Genomic DNA, 11,393 nt, shown 5'->3' with positions numbered 1-11,393 from the left:
CGAGGATGATCTTGGACTTGAACTCCTTCTCAAAGCCTCAAGTTCTCTCTTAAGCCTCCTCCCCTCATGTGAGGGGTGAGGCTCTATTTATAGTGTTTTGAGTGCAATTAATGCAGGAATATGAACCATTTTGATCGGACGGCCCGGAGAGCTTCCCTTGATCATATAGCGTTTGATGGACATTTGAGTGTCTTAACGGTGTCGGAATTGAGCAATCTTGGGCTCGTTGGATTCGTCTTTTCGAGATGCTCGATTCAACTATAAACTCGCTAGAATCGGCATCCGTTTGACCTTTCAAATGCCTCCGAAAATCATGCAGTAGTGATTTAATCACTTGATATGGGCTTGATTTGACTCGGATTGGAATACCTTTAATATCATTAGGTCCGTCTTATTGAGTCGGTCAGTTTGACTATAAATTTGCTGAAATTGGAGCTCTGGATGGCTTTCTATCAAGATTTGAATATTCGTGCTTAAAATATTACCTCAAGATTCATGCTGATGATGAAAATTTGTTGATATCGTATCAAAATCACTAAATTGATTCACAGACAATACTCTTGCTACACATATTAGACTTATAATATAAATTAATTCACAAGACAAAATTGTTATATATAATGTATATTCATTTGCATATTAACAAGCTTATGTAAAGAAGCAATTTCCAGGGCTGGGGCGGGCTTAAATGGACCAATATTAGTATCTGTGTCTGGGCCTTATAACCTAAATCAATCTCAGCCTTTCAATTACAACTAAGATCGAGCGACACAAAAGCCGCGACATCATGCTCACCCTTCTCTTAAAAACCCCTCCAAAGCCCTAACCGTATATTCTGTAACCTTCTATCGTTTTAGCGGCTGCGCCGCTTCGATCAAATTCGACGCCGTAATTCTGAAATCTGCAGCGTTCTCGTATCTCCGAGCGGCACTAGCACTCAATTTTGTGCATCGGTTCTTTCTTGATTGCTCCCTATCGTGAAATCTCTACAACTCAACTGGTGAGCACGGATCCATCATCGCTTTCAGCGCTAGAAGCTGGAAAGTTTAAAGCCGGATCACTAGATTTCGTTGCCTGAATTATTTTCTGTGAGTTATATGCATGACTGTTCGCATTGTAATTCGTTTTTATGGTATTAGTTGCAGATGTTGGTGCTGTTCGAGACGCCGGCGGGCTTTGCCCTCTTCAAAGTATTGGATGAAGGGAAATTGTCCAGAGTAGAGGTGCTGAGACCTCATGATGTTCTTATTATTATTTTTATTTTCGGGCTGTTGCTCTAATCTCTAAATATTTTCTCTTGATTTTGATATCTTTTTTAGGATTTGTGGAAGGATTTTGCGAACTCTGAATCAGCTAGAAAGGTGATTTTACTTTTAGATTCGTTGAAAGCAGTCACATTTACTGACTCTTTCGCCCTAATGAATTTGTTAGCAACTAGAACTAAAAGTCTTCGTTTAACTTGGTAATTTCTAGTGATTCGATTTCTGTTTGATGTGATTCTGTTCGAACTTCATCAGGTTGTTCAGCTGAAAGCTTTCTCCAAGTTTGAGAACACAACAGAAGCACTGTCTGCAGCAACCCTTCTGATAGATAGCAAGCCAACCAAAATGCTTCGCAAGTTTTTGCGCTCTCATTGTGACGGCGAGACCCTTGGAGTTAGCGATTCCAAACTAGGAAATGCTATTAAAGAGAAACTGGTTTGACTCATCTTGTTTCATCTTGCTATTCATTGAGATTTAGTAATATTAGCATGGTTAATATTTAATAATTTGTTTCATATTTTTATTCATGCTAGAAAATTGAATGTGTCCACGACAATTCTGTGATGGAGCTGATGAGAGGATTAAGAAATCAGTTAACAGAGCTCATATCTGGACTTGGCGTGCAGGATCTTGCTCCAATGAGCTTGGGCTTGTCTCACAGCCTTTCTAGATACAAACTGAAGTTCAGCCCTGATAAGGTTATTAACATGTTATTGCTTAAATCCCCTTGCATTTTTCTGTATTTGAATTTAATTTTATTTACTTATAGTGTATTTCATCTTTTTATGTGAATTTTAATGTTGCATGAATCACTAATGTTGCCTTTATCAACCTATTAGATCTTGCAAGTTCTCATTTTTGCATGGAATTAACATAACCCCCAAAATATCATCTTTTTTTTGAAATCTAACACCAAATTACTTCTATTTACCTCAATACCGCCAATCTTTAAATAATCAAAATGAGCTATTCCTTCTTTTTGTGTTATGGATTATTAGTATTTCTTATCATCAATCTGACCAATCTCTTTCACTTTTTCAGGTTGATACAATGATTATTCAGGCAATAGGTTTGTTGGATGATCTTGACAAAGAGCTAAATACTTATGCCATGAGAGTACGTGAATGGTATGGTTGGCATTTCCCTGAGCTTGCTAGGATTGTGCAAGATAATATCCAATATGCTAAAGCAGTCAAGCTGATGGGAAACCGTGCTAATGCTGTAAACCTTGATTTTTCTGAGGTCAGTTTTCATGGCCTCTCACGCTTCAAATTCCGTGCTAATTGTTCATTCATGAGGAACCAGATTTGAACTCTTGATGAAACTATCCCTATCATGGATTGGGTTGTCCGAAAAACTTGACGTTTGTGAACTACACGTTCGATTTGTCCATTAAACAAGCATGTCAAACACAAACATTTTTTTTAGCTTGATTTATAAATGAGTCTAGCACATACGAACTTTTGAGTGGTATTTTTTTTGGCTAGTTTTTGCTTGAACTAACTAAATTGTTAAATAATTAATTATGATAATATTTATATATTAATTTTCTATGCTTTATTTTAAAAAATGTTGAACTTTTACTACTTTTTAAATCATTCAAGTTTTTTTTTTTAGTCGAACACGAGTTGAAACAAAAAACGAATTCGTATTGAGTCGAACACGAACATGCTATTCACCAGCCATTTCAAACACGAGCTTATTTCAAATTAAATAATTTCAGACGAGTCGAACCTAATCATGATATTATATTGACCACTCTCTTTCAATGGAGAAAATATTACATCCAGATTCCATAGGTATGACTGGAGTATTTTAAGTATTATTGGTATTATTGTGGTGTTATTTTATCATAATACTATCACAATACTACAAATAACACCTAAAATATTAAAATCCCACCTAATCCAGACGCAGCTCATCCAGATGTAATAATTTCTCCTTCGAATGAGCTTATTCAACATTTTGTTGGTTATAATGGCAACAGGTTTTACAAGAAGAAGTTGAGGCGGAGTTAAAAGAGGCAGCTGTCATATCCATGGGCACTGAAGTTAGTGATATTGACCTGGAAAATATAAGTGAACTATGTGATCAAGTTTTGTCTCTTTCAGAATATAGGAGCAAGTTGTATGACTACCTTAGAAGCAGAATGAATACCATCGCTCCAAATTTGACTGCTCTTGTTGGGGAACTTGTTGGAGCCCGCCTCATTGCTCATGGTGGCAGCTTATTAAATTTATCAAAGCAACCTGGGAGTACCATCCAGATTCTTGGTGCTGAGAAGGTCAATCCCATTAATTTATCCCTTCGACTTAATTTTTGCTATTATTTCTCAAACCGTGTTACTTATTTATATTTGTTCATTGCACATACTTGTATATATCTAATTTGAATTTTGAACTTATCCAATCCTTCTATTGCGCTACTTTTTATTTTTATTTTTGCAGTGTGAGTGTGTTCTTTATTTTGTGTAGTTTATGACTATTGGTTCTCCCTTAGTATGTGATAGTTTAGTTCTATGCTTCAATGCTATAATTTAGAGAACACAATTAATATAAGGAATTTCTTATAAAACCTTTGTGGGGAAGTGTTAAACACTCAAATGGTTATCTGGATTGGTGTTATATATGTGGATTTGTTCTTTCTTCCATCAATGTAAAAGTTTTTGGGTAGGGACTTATTTACTGGAAAATTTTTTCACTCAAGGGTTTTCATGGTTTGCTGGCATTTGTAATATTATTAGCCTATGTTTGCTGCTTGGTTCAGTGATTCTTTTAAATAATATTTTTATAAATGACATGCATGTTGACAATTGCAAAATCTGTTGTCTTCTTGATATTATTAGAAATATCTAATGTCTAAAATGACTCATAAAGAAATTTTAAAATCAACATTGATTTATTTGGATAACATTGCATTGTTAAATATGATAATATTGAACCCGACCCGTTATATTTGTTAGATATTGAATAATGTTGTTATCTGAATAATTTTGAACCAAAATGTTAAAAGATCTCGAAAATAGTAATTATTATATTTCATATTTGTTATAACTCTATATTTAGAGGGTTATAAATTATACGAGGGATCTTAAGAATTTCTATTTATTTCTCTTCTTAAATTAGAGAGATAAGATGCCTCTTATATTTTGTTATTATTCTTTTTTATTCTCTTTTTATTGTTTTTTTTACCAGTAAGTCTTGTAATGAGTATTTATAACCCTATTTTCATCAATAAAATCAAGTTATCTCATTTTTTTCATGGTATCAGAGCCATACCAATCTTCTTCGGTATGACGACTTCTTCTTCTTCCTCCCAAAAATATCCTCCACTTCATCTGCCTCTGTTCCAACCGAATCGATGACACTTCCTCCCTCATCACTGACTACAAACTCAACGACCAAAACTACCTCCGGTGGTCCCAATTTGTCATGATGTTTATCTGCGACAGAGGCTAGGACAACTATATCACTGGTGATGTCGTCTCTCCGACCAAGGATGACCTAAAATTCTGGACATGAAATGTAGAATTCCATGACCAACGACATCGGCGAAAATTTTTTTCTCTACGACACGACCAAGAGTAATTAGGATGTTGCTCGAGAGACATACTCTCACTCAGATAACACATCCAAGCTCTTCGAGATCGAGTCAATCCTCCACTATCATCGCCAAGGTGATCTATTTGTGACTCAATATTTTAATGCCCTCTCACGTTACTGGCAACAGGTTGACATGTAGGAAATCCATGTCTGGTCATGCACTCCGGACTCCAACTTATACCGTCAGATCATCGAGCAAAAGATGATATTCAAATTTCTTCTCGGCCTCAACAACTCTCCCGATCTTGTCCGCTCTCGTGTATTAAGCTTCAAACCACTACCAAGCATTCGCAAGACCTTCTCTGAGGTTCACCACGAAGAAAACGGCCAAAAAGTCATGCTTGGGCTTGTCTCCACCTAGCCCAATCTCTCTGTTGACGCTTCCGCCCTTGCAGCTCAGGTTCCTCCGCCTCGACACAACGACAACCCATCACACAAAGGCCATCCCTGGTGCGACCATTTCATCAAACCAGTTCATAATATAAACAAGAGTTAGGTGTTTCATGGAAAGCCAGTCGATTGAAAGCCTCGGTCTGATCGCACTCCCCGTGCCAACCTCGCCGTCGCAGCGCCGTCGCTGCCGATGACCTTTCTGCACCAGCGCCCAGTCCATTCAGCAAAGAGCAACTAAATTTGCCGCTCAAACTGATTGGCAAACCACCTGATCTGGCTGTTCCCGACCCCATCACCGACCTGCTCGCGCATTAAGGTATGTTCTATCATGCCTTCACAGTCAATCAAGGATCCCTCGGTCAATGGATCATCAATTCCGGCTCTTCTCATCACATGACTGGCGATGCATCCCTTCTCCATGACTATATGTCGTGGGGAGACAACTCCATCATCCGCGTTGCCAATGACTCTGTCACCCAAAACATTCTACTCCGATCTGTGCTCATGTTCCTACTTTAAATTGCAATTTAGTATCTATCGGAAAGTTGACTAGTGATATGAGGTGTATTACTAAATTTTTCCCTACCATATGTGAATTTCAGGGTGCAAACTCGGGGACGACGATTGATAATGCTAAGATGACATAGGTTTCTACGTCATCAACAGTACTTCACCACCACGACCTCGCTGCGAACATTTGTTCACCCATCATTTTGTCTTCAATTCTAGTGTTAATAAAGATTCTGAGATCATGTTATGACATTTTCGTCTCGGCCATCCAAATTTTGTATCTTTCAAAATTATTTTCAAATTTATTTATCAATAAAAATGTTCGTTCCTTTCAATGTGAATTTTGTCAATTTGTCAAATACACTCGCACGTCTTTTCCATGTGTTGGTTACACCCCTTCCCGACCCTTTGCACTCATTTACAGCGATATCTGTGGCTCATCCCGTGTTACAACCCTTACCGGGACTCGGTGGTTTGTCTTCTTTATTGATGATCACACTTGACTAATGTGACTATTTCTTATGAAAGATAATTCTACAGTCAGTCACATATTTAAACAATTTTACTCAATGATCCAAACACAATTCCAAACCTCTATCCAGGCACTCAAGACTGATAATGCAAAGGAGTACTTCGCTTCCGTCCTCGGCTTTTATCTCTCCTCTAAAGACATCCTCCATCTCAGTTCTTGTGTCGACACTTCTCAACAAAATGGGATCGCCAAACGCAAGAACCGCCACCTTCTCGAGGTGGCCCGCTGCCTCATGTTTTTCTCTAACGTGCCTAGGGTTTTTTGGGGTGACGCTGTATCCACTGCAACCTACCTCATTAACAGGATGCCTCCTCGGGTCCTCAAATTTCAAAGTCCAGTCTAACTCCTTAAATCATTTCCCCACACCAAGTCAATTACTCAAAATCTACCTACCAAAGTATTTGGTTGCACCTCCTTTGTTCACATTCATTCACACAATTACAACAAACTTGACCCCAAATCTACTAAATATATTTTCCTCGGCTACTCGCCTCTTCAAAAAGGGTATAAGTGCTACTCCTCTCACAAGAAAAACCTGCAACACTATGGATGTCCCCTTCTTTGAAAATCAGTCCTACTACCCCAATTCTAATATTCAGGGGGAGACTTTAAGGGAATATCAGTCTTGAGGGAACAACGAGTTCATACCACCACACATCAAATCCTTCTCTTGAACCAAACTCATTATATTTCGACTCAGATTCAGCAAGTTCATCCAACTCACATGAAAATGTACTTAACAATCAGTCTCCGTCTAGTCCTCAAGTGTCTAACTCGCACATAGATCACCCAACACATCCAACACCAATCCAAGAGTCAGAACCGGATCCAACTCCTATAGTAATCCACTCAAGTACGAACACAGTTGAGCATGAATCTAATATACCTATGATTGATGACTCCAACATTCCAATTGCTTAAGGAAAGGTGTTAGGTCCATCCGTCCTCCACTCAGGCACGAACACACGATGCATCTGATCTCCAACTTTGTGTCCTATGAAAGACTATCTTCAACTTACCGAACATATGTCACTGCATTCGACAATACAAAAGTCCCAAACATCATTGATGAAGCTCTCAAACACCCGGGGTGAAAAGCAGTCATCATTGAAGAGGTAAGAGCCCTACAAAAGAATGGTACGTGGACTGTTTCAGACCTGCCAAAGGGAAAGAAAACAATCCGCTGCAAATGGATCTTCAAAGTCAAATACAAGGCAGATGGTACAATTGAGAGATTCAAAACACGTCTCATAGCAAAAGGTATTTAACAATCATGCGGTATTGATTACCAAGAAACCTTTGCCCCAGTGACTAAACTTAACACCATTAGAATCCTTCTCTCACTTGCGATAAATGAAGACTAACAACTATATTAACTTGACGTAAAAAATGTTTTCCTAAATGATGATTTAGAAGTTTACATGGAAGCACCTCTCGGGCTAGAAGCATCCTTTCCAAACAACAAAGTCTACAAACTCCAAAAATCATTATACGGCTTTAAACAATCTCCCTGAGCATGGTTCGATAGATTTGCAAAATCAGCGACAAAACACAAGTATACTCAGTGTCAGACAGATCACATTCTCTTAGTGAAAACCTCTCCTGAAAAGAAGATTGCATTTCTAATAGTATACGTCGACGATATCATCCTCACTAGAAATCACGAAGAACTCACAAATCTGACAAAGCTTCTCACTCGGGAATATCAAAGACCTCGGAAACCCAAAGTTCTTTCTCGGCATGGAACTAGCTCGATCAAAGCGATGAATATTTGTGTCACAACAGAAATATACATTGGACCTGTTGAAGGAAACATGTATGCTCGGTTGCAAACCCGTCGATACTGCAATGGATCCCTACAAGAAAATCGGCACTGAGAAAAATAACTCAACTGTGGATAGGGGGAGATATCAGCAACTCGTGGGGCGACTCATCTATCTCTCACACACACGACTCGACAATTGTTTTTCTGTTAGTGTTGTTAGCCAATTCATGAACAACCCTACGGAAAAACACATGAATGCAGTCTACAAAATCTTGAGATACCTAAAGATGACTCCAGGCAAAACGCTATTGTTTCAAAGGAATAAGGATCAAAGTATAGAAGTGTATTCAGATGCAGACTGGACAGGGGATGTCTCGGACCGACTATCGACTTCCGACTATTGCACTTATGTCTGAGGAAATCTAGTCACTTGGAGAAGCAGAAAACAATCTGTGGTATCAAGAAGCAGCGCTGAAGCTAAATTCAGAGCTCTTGCACTCGGGATCTGCAAAGGAATGTGGATTCGAAGAATACTCAATGAAATCAGAATGTTAATTGAAAAAACTGTCAAACTACAATGCGGCAACCAAACAGCCATCAACATTGTAAAAAATCCAGCACACCATGACAGAACGAAACACATCGAGATTGATCGACACTCCATCTCAGAAAACATTGAGAGAGGAGTCGTCGAACTTGCATACATTCCTTCCCAACATCAAACAACAGATATTCTCACTAAGCCGCTCCCAAGAATCAATTTTGAAGAATTATGTAACAAGTTAGGTATGTACAATCTGTACAACCCAACTTGAGGGGGAGTGTTGAAAGATCTCGAAAATACTAATCATTATATTTCATATTTGTTATAGCTCTATATTTAGAGAGTTGTAAATTATATGAGGGATATTGAGACTATTTATTTATTTCTCTCATTAAATTAGATAGATTAGCTGCATCTTATATTTTGTTATTATTCCTTTTCTTTCTTACTGTATTTTGTTTTTATTGTTTTCCTTACCAGTAAGTCTTGTAATAGATATTTATACCTCTCTTTTCATCAATAAAATCAAGTGCTCTCATATCTTTTCACAAAAATACCCCTTAATTGGCAAGGTAAGTTTGAAATTTCTGATCCCTTGTCATTCCCACTTATTATGATTGGTTCAAATATATCTATGAATTATTATCTGTAAGGGCAATAGAATGAGTTTTGTTTGTTCTAAAGTACTGATTTCTCTACGTCATCAAATTTATATATGTCCTCTCTTTCTAAAACGATAATCTCGATCACTGCATCTGCAGGCCTTGTTCAGTGCTCTGAAAACAAAACATGCAACACCCAAATATGGGCTCATCTTCCATGCATCATTAGTAGGTCAAGCAGCTCCAAAACTGAAGGGCAAAATCTCTCGCTCTCTCGCTGCGAAGGCTGCACTTGCCATCCGGTATGATGCCTTGGCCGATAACCAAGATAATTCAATGGGACTGGAGAACCGAGCAAAGGTAGACAATCAAAATTTTTATGTTTGTATTTTCTTACTGTTGCACCCTTACTGATTTACTGTCTTAAATTTTGCTTAAAAGCTTGAAACCCGGCTAAGGGTTCTTGAGGGAAGAGAACTGGGCCATTCGGCTGGGTCCATAAGAGGCAAGCCTAAGATTGAGGTTTATGATAAAGACAGAAAGAAGGGTGCTGGAGCGTTGATCACTCCTGCAAAGGTATTGATTTCAAAAATTGCAATGCTGGAATTGTTATATTTGGGATGAGGCTAATGAGGATTATAATATCTTGTTTTATGTTTTGTAGACTTATAATCCATCATCTGATGTGGTTCTTTGGCGTGCTGAGGAATCGAAACCAGAGAAGCCAATAAATGTGCAGGGAGAAAACCATCCTAAGAAGATAAAGCTTGAGGAGGTGGAGCCAGCAGGCCCAACACAGACTGAAGAGGTGGGAGTAGGTGTAGGGGACGGTAATGAGGAAAGTGATAAGAGAAAGAAGAAAAGGAAGAAGGCTGAGGCAAATAATACTGATGTGCAAAATGCGAATTATAGTGCTAGGGTAGTAAAGGAGGAGGAGGAGCATCAGCAGCAGCAGCAGAAGAAGAAGAAGAAGAAGAAGAAGACAATAGCTGACGACTATGAGGTGCAAAATGTGAATGATGATGATGCTAAGGTAGTGGAAGAGAAGCAGAAGGAAAAGAAGAAGATGATAGACGAGAAGTATGAGGTGAAAAAGGAGGATGAAGGTGCTGAAGTACAAGAAGATCAGGAGAAAAAGAAGAGGAAGAAGAAGAAATTAGAAGCTGAGGTGGTGACTAAGGATCCGAAAGTTGAAGATGGTGCTGAGGAATTCATTGTTAAAAAAAAAAAGGTAAAAAAGCACTCAGAAGGAGATGTTGAAGCTAACCACGAAGCCAATGAGCAAGGAGAAACTGGTAAGTCCAGCAATAAAAAGGATAAGAAGAAGAAAGAAAAACCGCTCCACTGAATGTTACGGTGAAAATTTTTGTGCAATTTTGTTTTGTTCACGTTAGAGGAGTGTAGCGTATTGCCGTCACAATTATGTTTAGTTTTAATTGTTTGTATTTATGTAAAACAAAAAGCTAACCCCCTTGGGCTCTATTTATGGTTTGCTTATGAATTTGCTCTTAGTTTCTTTTAGTTTTAAGATTTATCGTTAGTTTGAATTTTGCGTGTTAATTCTTATATATATATATATATATTCTCAAATTGTTGTTAGGGAGATTTTAGCTAAATTCATTGTCAGCAGGGTGTATTTGAACCATACCCTTGCAAGGTTTAGGTTCATGTTTGAATCTTGTTCTATTTATGTTCCAACAAGGTTTAAATAAGATTCAAATATTGATTATAACACACAAAAGTGGTGCAATTACAAGCACCATAACATGATATTTTATGACAATCATGATATAAGTGGGTGCATTTCAAGAGAGATGATGTAAACATTATAATTTAAGAGGTATAATATAACATGCAACAATTATAACACAACATATGCAAATTCATATGTAATTTGCATTGCATGAAAAAAAAATGCGCACATTCAGCAAAATCTCCAATCAAATGCTTTTATTCCTCTGCAACATTTTCTTACTCTCTATTTGCATTATTATTTTGTACAAATAAAAGACAACATTTCATATCAATGCTCCTTCTAGTCAATTCAAGATGTGGCAAAAAAGGTCGTTCCAGAGGTTCCAATGGCGGACTTTTCAGGTAGGAGTTAAAATGTACTGCTGGGGGAAGGGTAGATGAATGGAATGGAACAATCCATCTTTTATTCTTGTTTGAGATTTGGGGTG

At 37.9% G+C, this 11,393-nt stretch overlaps 1 protein-coding gene across 2 annotated transcripts; it reads left to right on the top strand.

Annotated features, from left to right (window-relative positions):
* Nucleotides 1-816: 816 nt before the first annotated feature.
* LOC110027832 (probable nucleolar protein 5-2) lies at nucleotides 817-10,721 on the top strand. 2 transcript variants are annotated; one of them, XM_020729442.1, is made up of 10 exons: nucleotides 817-1,000; nucleotides 1,146-1,223; nucleotides 1,320-1,361; nucleotides 1,518-1,697; nucleotides 1,796-1,960; nucleotides 2,304-2,504; nucleotides 3,250-3,546; nucleotides 9,370-9,570; nucleotides 9,652-9,786; nucleotides 9,875-10,721. In XM_020729442.1, the coding sequence occupies exons 2-10, from the start codon at nucleotides 1,146-1,148 to the stop codon at nucleotides 10,556-10,558; spliced, it is 1,983 nt and encodes a 660-aa protein (XP_020585101.1). In that variant the 5' UTR covers nucleotides 817-1,000; the 3' UTR covers nucleotides 10,559-10,721. The 2 variants fall into 2 exon arrangements, with proteins under 2 accessions (XP_020585101.1, XP_020585092.1); XM_020729433.1 differs by having other exon boundaries at nucleotides 1,140-1,223.
* Nucleotides 10,722-11,393: the final 672 nt, after the last annotated feature.

The sequence above is a fragment of the Phalaenopsis equestris genome, unplaced genomic scaffold, assembly GCF_001263595.1.
Source record: "Phalaenopsis equestris unplaced genomic scaffold, ASM126359v1 Scaffold000002, whole genome shotgun sequence".
NCBI classification, from domain to species: domain Eukaryota; kingdom Viridiplantae; phylum Streptophyta; class Magnoliopsida; order Asparagales; family Orchidaceae; genus Phalaenopsis; species Phalaenopsis equestris.
The sequence above is the reverse complement of the archived record's forward strand: the minus strand, read 5'-3'. Positions and strand labels throughout refer to the sequence as shown.

Coding starts and splice junctions, on each gene's coding strand:
- LOC110027832 (XM_020729442.1), top strand. CDS start 1,146: ATGTTGGTGCTGTTCGAGACGCCGGCGGGCTTTGCCCTCTTCAAAGTA. Junction 1,698..1,795: donor ATGCTATTAAAGAGAAACTG/GTTTGACTCATC, acceptor TATTCATGCTAG/AAAATTGAATGTGTCCACGA. Junction 9,571..9,651: donor GACTGGAGAACCGAGCAAAG/GTAGACAATCAA, acceptor TTTGCTTAAAAG/CTTGAAACCCGGCTAAGGGT.